Here is a 14,939-nt window from a genome sequence, read left to right as displayed (position 1 = left end):
CTTTTCTTTATTTTTTTGTCGACTAAATTACAGTTGATTTAGTTGACTAAAATGCATTGTGGTGTCTTATGCCTGATTGCATTACACTTGGTTTAACCTCGCATCACCAGTCTTTCCACCTTGGAGGAAAGCCTGGTATTCGTTATTAAATGTGTGATCCGGTCTAGGCCACGCCTAAAAAAAAGAAAAACGAAAAAGCTTCCGGCTTCCGTTTTTTGCTGCTTCCGATTTTGCGGAGCCGCTTTGTTTTAATTCCCCAATTTAAATGCTGAATCGATTACAAAGGTAGACTAATCTAAATAGTCTCGGGAAAGTACACTCACATTTATATTTATTTTGTATTTTAAAAATAAGCTAAACTACGCCCGATCAAGGATTTGATTAGGTAGGCCCTAAAATTACAATGCCCTTGATCGCGGCCGGAGTTATTTGGGGGTGAGGCATATAGGGTTGCTTCCGCTCCCGACCGGATCACACACCCAAAAAAGGTATTGATCCCAGGCTACACTTCGTTGCATGCTGAAAATAGCAGATCTACAAGCTCACAACGCGTCGCAGCGCGAGAGCGCAACACCCGAACATAAAATGACTTGTCTTTTAGTTCTACTGGATCTCTTCTCCACTAAAGTCCCTCACTAACATTTTAGTCTAGTTTTTATTTGTTGACGAAATTGTCAGTATATTTAGTCATAGTTTTAGTCATCATAGCTTAGTTTTTATTTAGTTTTCGTCAGTGAAAAAAGGTAGTCGACGAAAAGACTTGACCCAAATACATAAAAGTAAAGACATTTAGATTTTTGTATTTCCTGGTGATGATGATGATGAATAAACACCTTTGAATTGCAGCTGGGTGGCGTGTCAGAACACACCTTTGCCCAATCAGACCACTGATATCAGCTGCTATCTGCTTGTGAAATAATAATAACGATAATAATAAACTCGATAGCGCTTCTCGGTGTCTAAGGTTACAAAGTGCTCAAACATCAAGATAGCGAATTTCAGCAGAACAAGGTTCTCAAACTTTTTCATTTCAAGGGCCCCCAAAATGTATTTTGTATTTGGCCGCGGACCCCCATCTCAAAATGTATTGTTCCAGGGACCCCACAGAAGAAAGGATCTGAGTTAAAAATGTTCGCTTTAAAAAAAAAATATATATATTTTCAAAGATTTGCACAACTATTCACGATTTTTCAAAAATAGCAGATCTGCATTTAAAAAATCTGCTATTTTTGAAAAGCCAAAGCATAACATTATGGTTAAAGTGGTTACACAGATGCGTTCCCGTCCTTAATGGGTTAAAGTAACCCTACTTGGGTTCGGCAGCCTTTACATTTGCAGCCCTTTCGTTGCTCATGTGATTTAGGATACAAATAAAGAGACGATGAGATGATTAAGGTTGTTTTTTATTTATGATCCAATTACAATTCCTTCTTTTGGAATTCAGTGATGACGGTGTCACATTGATCATTAGTTGTAGATCTACAAGCTCACAGCGCATCACAACATCACAGGAAAGTGACAGTATAATGTAAAAGGATTAGATGTGGTAATTAAACATACAAACACACCAGTATGGTCCTTTCACCACTTAAACCACTTAAACCCCAGTGTCCGGAAAATAGCAGATCATCAAGCTCATAACGCATGGCAACTCGACACATTGTGAGCTTGTTGATCTGCTATTTTCAGCGAAAGCTTTCCCCACAATAACAGAAAACAGCAAAGACCATAGCATAGAGCCCTGAGTGGTTAAAGAGATAGTTCACCCAAAATACATATTTTTTTCCTATTGATTCACCCCATGGAGACTTGAATTCATGGATATGTTTTTGTTTTTGTCACATTCCTAAGCCAATAATTTGATGACCAGCAGAACGGTAGGCAGCGGTTCTTTGTGTCTCCTACCGGAACCGCTGCCGGTCATCAAATTATTGGCTTAGGAATGCGACAAAAAATATATATACATCCATGAATTCAAGTCTCTATGGGGTGACTAATCGATAGAAAAAAATGACATTTTGGAGGTGAACTATCTCTTTAAGAACATTTTGGTTAGCATTTTGGTTAGCAACCAACTGTTATGCGTAACTATAGAAGTGTATAAGTGTGGATTTGTATTCCTCCTGCAGAGGACACACTTGACAGTGGGATTATTGCGACAAACATTTCTATGTTTTAACATTTGCAGTCCAATAATCTGGCATCACGCTGATAATTAAACCCATACAGTTAAAGAACATCATCCACATGGCAAATACAAGACATTTCACCATGTGCAGCAAAACATTATGCACTGATGACAACATAAGCACATTCTAAACAAATACGTGAACCACATTTTGGCCATTCCAAATATATCTTGTCCCATATAGCAGTGGTTCTCAACCTGTGGGTCGGGACCCAGATGACAATGAAGTGACAATTTAAGGACTTTTAAAAGTCACAAAAAGAAAGAAAGAAAAGAACAAAAGACCATTACTGCATCAAAAGTAATCAGCAAACTATACTATAAAAACTGGTCAAACATTGGCCAAATTGTCAAAAAATATAAGAAACGGGCAGCCCAGTTCAAATATGATTATTTTGGGGGTCGCGGCCTGGAAAGGTTGAGAACGAGTGCCATATAGGGTGTGACAAATACACTGTAGTAAAGTGATGTGTGATGACATGGAGGTTATGTCTCCATGGTCGGCGGAGATCCGATATTCTTTGCACACAGGAAGGGCTTCTTGTTGTTGCATGCCAGGTCATTCCATTCCAATGACACTGAAGAAGAGGAGGACAAACAGGTGTTAATGGGAACGTGCGTGCGTGCGTGCGCCTGTGTGCGTCCATGAGAAAACGTATTGAAAGTGAGGATATCAGCTACAAATGTTTCAAGAGGTTGATTTAGCGTCAGGTTCAACCTAGGTTCAGTTTAAGATTTGATTTTACATTACGGTTTGGGTTAAGGTTTAAGCATGTATTAAGTTTAGGAGGTACACACTTAATATAATCAATCAATAGCAATGGAAAGTCCAGCTATAGAGTCACAAAGGTGTGTGTGTGTGTGTGTGTGTGTGTGTGTGTGTGTGTGTGTGTGTGTGTGTGTGTGTGTGTGTGTGTGTGTGTGTGTGTGTGTGTGTGTGTGTGTGTGTGTGTGTGTGTGTGTGTGTGCGTGTGCGTGTGCGCGTGTAATTACCTCCAACATTCATTTCCAGACATTGCTCACTAGAACTCATGGTCAGTCCGTGGAGCCACTTATTAAAGTCGAACCTGCTACCATCGCTCCACAGCCACAGTCCATTCTACAGACAGGCACACATTTGATTGATCATTGTTACTTTGTACATCTGCACATGCAGGTCACTTTGCACAAACACTCGGCTGTTTTTGATCAGAACTGACTGCACATGGAAACGTTGCTAATTACGATAAGTTACGGTGCCTGTCTAACTTCCCTAAGTATTAGTACCCCTATCACTGTATTTTGTATATATTATTTCTTATTACTAATTTGTTATTTGCTATTTTTTCATGACCATGATACAGTGAGGAGCATGGTTGCCTGCAGAAACCAGATGGAGAGGTTAAGTTTAGATGGTAAAACCTGCAACCTCGCTTTCAGAGTAAAGACAACAATGAGTGTGTAAGGCAAAACAAAATTACACAGAGTGAGAGACAGAATGGTCGGCAGCAGGGAGACATGCAGCCTTCCCTTGCAGTCTCAGCTCAGTCCAATGTTGCCGCTGCCTTTGCTGTTGTGCCCATAAGGGGCGACCTCGGGCATTAGTCAGTGGGAGTTGGTGTTCTGTTCCACACACAGTCATAGATGCTCTGACAGAGATACTGGGGTCAGACAAAAAGTCCTCCGAGACAGCCATCGCCTCAGAGTTAGACCCTACCCGCTCCAAGGTAACATCAGCCCAGCAGCACAGAGTGTTTAAGTCTGGCCAGTCTGACCACACACCGAAGCAGAGAGAGACACACACACACACACACACACACACACACACACACACACACACACACACACACACACACCCCTATAGTACCTGTATTGCATCCGTTCCTCCTATCCAGGTGCGAGGGAATTCATGGCTGTTGCCTCGAGTCAGAGTCTGCAGGAAGCGATTCTCCTCCTCGCTGTGGACCGACGTCAGCGTGGCCCCCTCAAACACACAGTACGTCTGACAGATAGACACACAGACAGACAGACAGGTTCACCAGTCAGTACTCAAAGCTGCTTAGTTTTTAAACCACCTGATGACGAGGAGAAGAAAAATGAGTGTGAGAGAGACTGATGGGGGGATGAAAGCCGAGAGAAGGAAAGAGGAAGGCAAACTAACTTGTAAATACAGGTGTTATACGTATATGGGGTTATATAATATTATACTGACAGTGACATAACAATTGTGTTGTATGTTAGTAGTAGTAGTTTAGTGGTAGTAGTAGTAGTTTAGTAGTATAGTAATCCGTTTGTCTCCCCCCCCCCCCCCCTCTCTCTCTCTCTCTCTCTCTCTCTCTCTGTCTCTCTCTCCATTCTACTCACCTCAGCTTCGATCCAGGTCTTTATGGTGCTGATGAAGATGTAGCAGCGCGTGCCGAAGCGATACCAACCAGGCGGACAGAAGTCGTTCGCTTTGTATCCCTCTGAGCTGGAAGCTGAGGAAGAGGATGGATGAGTGGGTGGATGGATGGATGGATGGATGGAAGTAAATGGTAGTGACACAAGAGTGTAAATGGTACTGACGCGACATTCTAAAGCCTATAGAACTTGTGCTATAACCACGCCCCCCTTCTGTGGCCAATGGGGAAGTGCCTCTGCCTACATCAACTGCAGGCTATTTTTTTTTGACCGTATAGTTTTGGACCGCGACGGAGGCGCGCCGTCTCAAGCTAACTTGAGCCACGTGAGGCACCACCAAGCGAGCTAAAGTCATAGAGGTATAATATAACTAGAGGGCGGATTGCCTCGCCCCCCAGCTATCGTTTCAATGAATGTGCTCCGTGGCGTTTTGAAGCACCCGGAAGCCTGCCGGAAGTAGAATTATTGAGACGTTTTTGGGGACACCATAGAGTTATGAGCATGCGCACTAGTGTCCTTTTTGCGTCCTACGGCAGCCCGTGTGTCAAGAAATAAAATCGCGAGATATTTATTAAATACACTCGAGATGCCTATGTATAACTAAATGCATATGTGTTTATGTATAATATGTTTACATATTTATATCTATATATATATAAATATCTCTCAGTATGTTTTGCTCGTGCATGTATTTCCCCCCGCCTGCAGTTCCAGCTTTGGCGGCTTCAATGTTTCTCAGCAACTCTGGGGGCTTGGCTAAAGCGAGCGAGTTGCCGTGGCGAACGTTGCGAAGTTCGCTTGGGCCGACTCAGTGCCGTCCGAGTTATGTACCGATAGGCACAGAATCGTAAATCATGTTTCGGTGAGAGCGTTCGCCCCTACCGCCACTCAAAGTGGCTACTGGCCAATCACAGCGCGTCCTTGCACAAGCGTATTGGCCAATCACAGGGTGTCCTTGCACAAGTGGTATAGGTTTTGGGATGACGCACACACACACAGGTGAACTCACTGCAGTCTACAGGTATAGTTCCGGGCGGGGTCCTGGTGCCGGGTATCTCCGCTCCGGTGAGGACGCTCACACACCAGCAGTAACCCGAGGAGGCCCAGCACTGCTGGGGCATGAAGTTCCCGTCCGCGCTGCACTGCGGGACGTACGCTCCCACCACGGGCCTCGCTCTCTCCACGTTCTCCTGCTGTGTGACGAACGCACAGCGCAAGGCCGTGTCCCGACCCGCGCTGATGTCACTGTTACCGGGGACGTCCGTGGAGTTCGTGGGCACGCCGACCGCGAAGGACTGGCAGAGGACGAGGACGGGGAGAAGCTGGAGGCGCGACATGAATGGCAGTCGCATGACGTCGATGGTGGTGTCTGTGGAGGATGGGTGGATGGAGGGAGAGCGAGTTGGAAAGGAAGAGGAGACAAAAAGGAAGAGGAGACAAAGACGGAGAAAAGGGGGACACAAAAGGACAGAGAGAGAGAGAGAGGGCGAGATAGAGAGATAGAGAGTTGGAAAGGAAGAGGAGACAACAGAGGAAGGGAAACAGGGGAGAGAAAAGGGGGACAGAAAGGGACAAAGTGAGAGAGAAGGAGAGGGAGAGGGAGAATCAAGGGGACAAGGAGACAAGAAGATTAGCTGAATTAGCTGAGAGAGAGATATGAACATACCACTACACATACAACTACCCAGTGGTGGAAAATGTACTCAGGTATTTTACTTAAGTGAAAGTATCAATACTGCAATATAGAAATACTCTGTTACAGGTAAAGGTCCGGATTTCAAAATGTATTTGAGTGCAAAAGTATTAGCATCAAAATGTACTTAAAATACCAAAAGTAAAAGTACTCATTGGGCAGAATGTCCTATTTCAAGTTTTCAAATGTAAAACAATCTTTTGAAAATAGCAGATCTACAAGCTCACAATGCGTCGCATCGCGACGCCTTGTGAGCTTGTAGATCGTCTATTTTCAAATGGTCGAAATGTATATAGGGCTGAAGTGGTTAATGTATGTTTTGTGATAATCAAAATCTACAAAGTAACTATACTTAAGTTTTCAAATAATTGTAGTGGAGTAAAAGTACAATATTTGGATCCGAGATGTAGTGGAGTAGAAGTAAAAGTATTGGAAATTGGAAATACTCGAGCCAATGTATAAAATAGAGTTTTAAAGTCCCCCTTAAACTGTTCCTCAATTTCCTAGGGACGAACGGACCCCCTTGAACCACCTCAAGGACCCCACTTTGAGAACCACAGCATTAAAGTACATTCATTTGGAGGCATCCTGGCAGCTCAGGTAGCTACGGTAGTATACAAATTGACAGAAGCTTCCATAATATATCATGCCTACTCTTTTACATTGAGAAACATTACTTTCACATCACCATACAGTAATGTAACAACATAGGGCTGGGCTGTATCATTATATTGATATCGCAATATAAGACTAGACATCATCAGGGATTTTGGATTTGATAGTATCGTGATATGGAATGTGTGTTGTCTATCCCTAGTTTTTATCATTTAAGCCTTATTTGTCATACATTTTCAAAAAATAAAAGCTCACAGCCGTTGTAGATCTTGGACTTTTTTTGAAAAATTTTTTGAAACAAAGAAAATCTATATTATATTCACAATACAATATTATCATCACAAAATCAATATTGATGTATTTGGTCAATTTTTTTTTTGTTTTGTTTGTTTTTTGTCCATATCCTTCAGCCCCAACATAATAACTTCAAAGCTGCACTATGTAACCCGGGATTTGAACCCGGTTCCCTGCGCGAGTGCTGACATTTTTTACCATTGAGGTAATAGAGCCGGCCTGCTTGCTCGGCGGATAAATTGAATCTTGACCTTCAGGTCAGAATTCGGGTCAGATCCAGTGTCTAGGTGAGACTTCTGTATCCCCATTTGGAACCTCTCCCTCCGCTGTATAGCTCCGAGATGAGGTTCCACATTACTAGGTGCCTGTAGGGGGGGGGGGGGGACCGGCGAATATTTTACACTATGCATGATTCTTACCCTTTTCTGCACATCGTATCCAAACAATAAAGGTCGTCGTCCCTGCTCTCAGATGTTTAAAATTTTAGCGCTCAAGAAAATCTAAGCGACGGGTTGAAACAAGCTTTTAAATCGCTTTTTAAGTCAGCCTGTGGCCATGTTTTCATAATGCAATCTTACGGGAGCAGTAGTGCGCATGCGGACGGGGGTTGACTGGCCACAGGCTGACTAAAAAGGCGATTTAAACGCTTGTTTCAACCCTTCGTTTAGATTTTCTTGACCGCTAAAAGTTAAAACATGCAGGGGGGGACGACCTTTATCTTTTGGATACGATGTGCGGAAAAGGGTAAGAATCATGCATAGTGGAAAATATTCCCCGATGTCCCCCCCCTTACAGGCACCTAGTAATGTGGAACCTCATCTCTGAGCTATACAGCAGAGGGAGAGGTTTCCGATTGGAGCTAAGGTGAGACGTGACCTTTGACACAATCTAAATGTCTCAATAGAAGAGCAGGGAGACAAAGTACAACCACCCCAATTGTATAAGTTATATTGTATTAACATAACATACTCTATTTGCTTTAACATAACTTGAACTAAACACAGACACTCACTTTTAGCAGAGCGTAGCGGCCCAGAGCGCATCGTTGACAAAAGTCCAAAGTGAAATAGCTGCGTGTCTCATGTCCAGCCAGCCTGTTCTGGGTCCTGGCTATATGGCGTCCCAGCCTTTATTAAAGTAGAAGCCAAATGCAACTTTATCTTCTGACAGGGCCGTCAAGCATCACCTTACTTCCCTGAGGCTTCAGTTTAAGTACAGTGGGTCATTTCTATATTTCTATTACCGTAATAACACACCCCAAAAATTCTCCTCTGTCGAATGATTCCTATTATGTGTCTCTAATACAATGGCACTTAGCCTCCTGTGGTCGTGAGTAGATTATGTATCTATTGTGTGGGTCTTGTCACCGTGATACTGTTGAGAAAAGTGTCATTGTAGACGCACACGGTTCACAAATCCCCATTGATATCAAATGACTAGTTTTTCTTTAGAGTGAGATGCTGAAAAACATGTTGTATGTAGACACAACATATAGATTTCACTGTGAAAAGTGACAATCTTAGCTGGAGGTTTTATTCTAGCTTGCAGGTTTTCAATTCCAAACAAACACTCCCATTTATCTATCTGTGCCGTCTATTTAGTGCCATCCATGCCCCCCCTAAAAATCACCTGATTTCTCTCTGTCCCCAGAATCAGTCCATCTGAGCAGGTGAAGGTGATCCAACTCTTCCTTCCCACGGTCCCATGCACAGTCATTAGGTGCAACACGTGTGTGACAGATTACTTTGCCGTCTAACTGATTATGTGTGTCTTTGTTGGACAGCAGCATTGTTGTGTCGTAACATGTTTTTTAAACTTCTCAGGGCACTAAAATGTCACTCAGCCTCGCCCTCTGCAAACACGTAATCTCTCAAGACAGATTCAGCAGCCAGCAGCAACTTCAAAGGTTGTTTTGCCAATTGGTTCCCAGATTGGCAAACAGGAAACAGGAACCACTAAACATCAACATGACCAGAGTTCAGTGGTGTAAAGTACATTTACTCAAGTACTTTACTTAAGTACAATTTGGAGGTATTTGTACTTTACCTGAGTATTTCCAATTTCCAATACTTTTACTTCTACTACATCTCGGATCCAGATATTGTACTTTTACTCCACTACAATTATTTGAAAACTTTAGTTACAAGTTACTTTGTAGATTTAGATTATAATTACAAAACATAAATTAACCACTTCAGCCCTACATACATTTCGGCCATTTCAAAATAGCCGATCTACAAGCTCACAATGCGTCGCGATGCAACGTGTTGTGAGCTAGCAGATCTGCTATTTTCAAAGGACTTTTATACATTTGAAAACTTGTGAAATGGGACATTCTGCAGAATGAGTGCCTTTACCTCTGGTACTTTAAGTATTACATTTGTAGTTTTAGTGAAGTCAATTTTGAATTCTGGACTTTTACTTGTAAGGGAGTATTTCTACATTGCAGTATTGATACTTTTACTTAAGTAAAAAAGGTGAGTACTTTTTCCACCACTGCTAGACAGTGCGTAGTTTTTGCACGCCTTTGACCTGGAGTATTTGGAATCGTCCCTGTAGACATGCCAGGTCGGTGTTCTGAAATTGGATGGCACTTCATTCATGACTCATGAGACGATAGAATGGGTCTCTGCTTCACTTTCCCTGTGACCAGCTGACATTATTATCTATTTCCTGATGTTATCAGTCACTGAAACACAATGACGATATTGTGTATTTTTGTGTGTAAAACTTGACAGTCGTCCAAGGTATCAGCACAAAAGGCCGACTCGCCATGTCTTCATCCCTTCAATCCGAATCCAGACGGTTGTTACTTAAAACCTTTGGTTTTGTTTCATATCTAGGCTATCTAGGCTCATATCTATCACACCCAGGCCATTGGCAGAGCAAGTAAAAGCTGAGCCATTCTAAGGTCTAAGCCTTTATTGTTTCCAGGGCAGCGCCCGTAGGATTTACCTGAGAGTTACCTGAGATAAGATATAAAGATGCGTGAGCATAGCACCAGTATACTGTTCATGATATACTTATGGATGTTAGTTAAGGTGCTAGAAAAAAACACAGCAAAAAGACAAAAGTCAGTGCGTTGTACATGGTATTAAAGGAGAATTTCGCCGGTTCGCCGGTTTTCTTACCTTTCTTATGACGTTATGATATCCTAGGACGAGTGGTACAGTAGGGACATTTCATAACTCCATAACGGGTCCGCCGCAGTTAAAAACCAGCGCCTATGGTCCTTGCTCTAAACACACGCCACTTTTTGTACAGTTCCTGGAGCGCGGGGAGCTCGCCTCCCATTATGCGCTCTGCCGATCGTACCACTCGCTGTTGGCTGATCTTTTCTCGGGCAGTACAGTTCCCATACCAGGCCGTAACAGAGTCTGATAGAACGCCTTCAACGATGGATGCAGTGTCCTACTCCGAACTTCTTCAGGCGGCGGAGCCAATACAGTCGCTGCTGAGCCTTTTTTCCTCACGTGTGTGGTGTGTGTCTCCCATTCGAGGTCCTCCTCGATGTGTACTCCGAGGAACTTGAAACTCGCTGACCCTTTCCACTGCAGCGCCATCGATGAGGATGCGCGCATGATCCCTCCGTGGCCTCCTGAAGTCCACGATCAGCTCCTTGGTCTTGTCGACGTTAAGGGCAAGGTAGTTCTCCCGGCACCAGAGTGCCGGCGAGTTGATCTCATCTCTATAGTCAGACTCGTCATTGTTGACGATTCGGCCTATCACTGTCGTCCGCGTACTTTATGATGGTGTTGGAGTCATGTGTGGCTGTGCAGCCATACGTGTACAGGGAGTAGAGGAGAGGGCTAAGCACGCATCCCTGGGGTGCTCCAGTGTTGAGGGTCAGGGGGTCAGATGTGATGCTGCCCATTCTCACCACCTGATGTCGGTTGGTAAACGGTGCATTTATAAATGGTAAATGGTGCATTTATATAGCGCTTTTATCCAAAGCGCTTTACATAGATTGTGCATTACATTCACCCATTCACACACACATTCATACACCGATGGCGGAGGAAACCATGCAAGGTACCAACCTGCTCATCGGGAGCAATTAGGGGTTCAGCGTCTTGCTCAAGGACACTTCGACACTAACTCTGGGGGAGCGCCCCAGCCCGGGATCGAACTGGGAACCTTGCGGTTTCCAGTTCACTCTACCCGGCCACTCTGAGCCACTGCCACCCCTAGATTCAAGAAGTTTTGTATCCAGTCGCACATGCTTGGGTGTAGCCCTAGGTCTCGGAGATTTGTGTCAAGTTTTGCTGGGACAATGGTGTTGAATGCTGAGCTGTAGTCCACGAACAGCATACGTACATATTTGTCCTTCAGCAGTTTGTTGTCCACGTGCGAGAGGATGGTGTGGAGAGCCATGGCAATAGCGTCGTCATTGGATGTGTTTTCGCGATATGCAAACTGCCACGGGTCTAGCAAGGCAGGAAGCATGGAGCAGATGTATTCCCTCACCAGCTTCTCAAAGCGTTTGCTGACTATCGGGGTGAGAGCGACAGGTCTCCCAGTCATTCAGGCGTGTCACACTTTGGCCTTTTTGGGAACGGGCACAATGGTTGACATTTTGAACCCTGCAGGGACCACAGCCTGGGAGAGGTTAAAGATGTCAGAGAAAACACCCGCCAGCATTGGTTCTCAAAGTGGGGTCCTGGCTCCGGGGACCCCCAGGGGTACTTGAGGGGGTTCCAGGGGGTCCACAGCTAAATGATAGATAGTTAGGAACCAAATTGACCTTTATGGGTTTGTAACTCAGAGAGTGTACAAATGGAACCAAATGGACGGGTCCATTTGGTTCCATTTGTACACTCTCTGAGTTAAATTGACATTGATTTTACAACAGAAATTGGGGTCCCAGAGATAGAAATGCCATTAAATGGGGGTCCGTAGCCTAATGCATGTCAAACTGGGGGTCCTTGAAATTAAAATGGTTGAAAATCACTGCTAGAGGCGTAAAAATCTTCTCTCATGCGGGGGCCTTGGCATATCTTTTCAAATGGGGGTCCGGTCCTCGACATGAAAGAGTTTGAGAACCACTGCTTTAAAGGACCTGGCCTGGAATCCCATCAGGTCCCGCCGCCTTGTGGATGTTGACCTGTGTGAAGGCTGTGTGCACGTCAACCCTCCGAGATGGTTAGAGGGTTCTCCTTCTGCTGGTGCTGCTGATGGCCCCGCTTGGCTATCCGCGGTTGGAGCTGGTCTCGAAACGGCCGTAGTAGGTGTTCAGTTCGTTGGGGAGGGAAACAGGCGGGTTCACTTCACTTCTGTTTTTTGCTTTGCCGCCCGTCAAGGTGTGTAACGCCTGCCATGTGCCCTTGATGTCGCCAATGCTGAATTGGTCTTCGATCTTTGCAGTGTAGGCCTTTTTCAGGGGCTAGGTTTTGACTTTTACAGGGGCCAGTTTTGAATTGTAGCCACCTGTAGGTACTCTTTTAGAGCGGTTTTGAAGGAGAGTAGGGTTTTACACTCCTTCACTGTAGTTAATGTATAAAGAACAGTGTACAATCTACAGTAACAGAGCTGCCATATTTTTTAAAATAGTTTATAGCTAGATTTTGTTCAGGGGGGGGGACTGTAATATTACTGGTTCCCCTTTAATGTTGAAAGCATCAGTCCTTAGTTGTAGTTTAGATGTAATGCTTTCCATCATATCGTGCTTTTTAAACTCTCCCTCCATTATTGGACATTTTGTGGTTTAGGCTGACTTCCCCCCTTTTTAAAATAACATTCTTGACAATGTTTTAAAATGTTCGTCAATATATGTGTTTATCGCCAATAAACACAAATATATGAATATTCTGTATATGAAATGAAAATACATGTTCAAGCAGAGACTAATCTTTGTTTTCTGTTAGTTTTAAATAAATTGCTATATTGTCAAAAAGTGGTGAGTATACTTCGATACCATACATGTGCAATAATACTGCAATAATGTATACTATAATACTATTCTTCAGTAGCCTACTATATACTATAGTAATATCATGTAGATGTATTGATGAACTTCCATGGAGTATTTCTATAATATAATGACATTATTGTGCGGATAAGTGTGAAAATAAAACCATAGACTATATAATATCGGACAGTTGATCCCATGTCCTGGGTATATAGGAATAATAGACCTGTGGGATGGCAGGTTGTTTGTTATTTTAGTCATTCCTGGTTCAAGGAATGCTAGGAGGAATGTTTCACATAAACATTACTGAAACCAAGTTGAAGAATGCTTTGCTGCCATCTACTGGACATTTTCCAGATTGCCCACATCTTTTCTTTCTTTCTTTTTTCTTTCTGTCTTTCTTTCTTTCATGATATTTCAAGTTTTCAAATGGAGAAAATGGATAAAGATCTTTTGAAAATAGCAGATCTACAAACTCACAATGTGAGGCATTGTGAGTTTGTAAATCTGCTATTTTCAAATGGCCGATTAATGTACGTTTTGTAATAATAATCCAATTCTACAAAGGAATCACTAAAGTTTTTAAATAATTGTAGTGGAGTAAAAGTATAATATTTGCCTCTAAGATGTAGTGGACAGAAGTAAAAGTACTGAAAACAGGAAATACTCCAGTAAAGTAAAAATACCTCAGGAATAAGTACAGTACTTGTACTTAGTGAGAACAGGAAGTGACGCACAGCTGGGTGATGTAGGTATTTTCCAATCCACTGTCTTCATAGCCTCGGTCACAGCCTCACTTATCTGCGAAAAGAAGAGCCTGGTCACGACCTAAAGCAGCGAGTGTCTAGGAAGTCCTGAGTGGACAGGATTTCCGTTTCCCCCGGAAACGATATTTTTGACCAATCACAACACTCGTTTCTTTCACGGAGAATGTTAACAGATTTGTAAAGCATCAACGTCATTTCCTTGGGCGGTACTTCCGCCAAATTCAACCATTTCCGGTTGTCAACTTCCTAGACAACCAACATCCCAGGTCTTGCCCGGCAGCGTGCTGTCTTCAGCATTGTGTTGGTGAGCTGGCTCAAAGATATTCATCAGTAAAGATACGCCACACAAATCCTACAAAATGGTCTAGTAGAAGTAGATCCCGCGAGAGTGTGTTGCAGGGACAGAGAAAGGTCGATAATAAAGTAGATTTTCTCCTCGTTTGTCTCACAAAAATACCCATTTTAGTATGAAAAATCTTGGGAAGATTATTTGTGTGGCTTTTGACGATCGGGTCCAATATTTAGTTCTGTGACCACCATGGAGCTAAAGCATAGTTCTTCAGAAGCAGTGGTGTAAAGTAATTAAGTACATTTATTCAAGTACTGTACAATTTTGAGGTACTTTTACTTTACTTGAGTATTTTCAATTTAATACTTTTACTTCTCCACTACATCTCAGAGGTAAATATTGTACTTTCCACTACAATTATTTGAAAACTTTAGGTACTTGCAGATTTTAATTATTATTACAAAACATACATTAACCACTTGCATTTGGGCCATTTGAAGCTCTACAAGCTCACAATGCGTCGCATTTTACTTCAGTAAAACAGTTGAGTACTTTTTCCACCACTGGAATTAATAGACTCAATTCCAAGTCTCCTTAAAAGGCGGCCGCCTACACGCAGATACAGGAAATAAACCAGAGATGTCATCATGTCTTTATCTTGTCACGACTTGTCTCGTTTTGTATTGTCTTGGGCTGGCTGGCTGCTACCAGCGTGGTATAACTATGAGAGTGACGACACGACACTGCCGTTGACTCCGACCGTAAGAATGGAATGCAAAAATGCTCCGTCTAGCTCAATGAGAAAG

At 43.1% G+C, this 14,939-nt stretch overlaps 1 protein-coding gene across 1 annotated transcript; it reads right to left on the bottom strand.

Annotated features, from left to right (window-relative positions):
- Positions 1–1,496: 1,496 nt before the first annotated feature.
- Positions 1,497–8,843, bottom strand: LOC308101149 (galactose-specific lectin nattectin-like). The gene is made up of 6 exons (XM_080450513.1): positions 8,799–8,843; positions 5,577–5,936; positions 4,532–4,644; positions 4,035–4,169; positions 3,182–3,287; positions 1,497–2,766 (listed from the first exon to the last, which is right to left on the bottom strand). Exons 2-6 carry the CDS (start codon positions 5,917–5,919, stop codon positions 2,675–2,677), a joined length of 789 nt encoding a protein of 262 aa, XP_080306639.1. The 5' UTR covers positions 5,920–5,936; positions 8,799–8,843; the 3' UTR covers positions 1,497–2,674.
- Between the last annotated feature and the right edge of the window lie 6,096 nt (positions 8,844–14,939).

Source organism: Gymnoscopelus braueri (genome assembly GCF_963280865.1).
Source record: "Gymnoscopelus braueri genome assembly, chromosome: 15".
Lineage (NCBI taxonomy): Eukaryota > Metazoa > Chordata > Actinopteri > Myctophiformes > Myctophidae > Gymnoscopelus > Gymnoscopelus braueri.
This window is presented reverse-complemented; position numbering and strand designations above follow the sequence as displayed.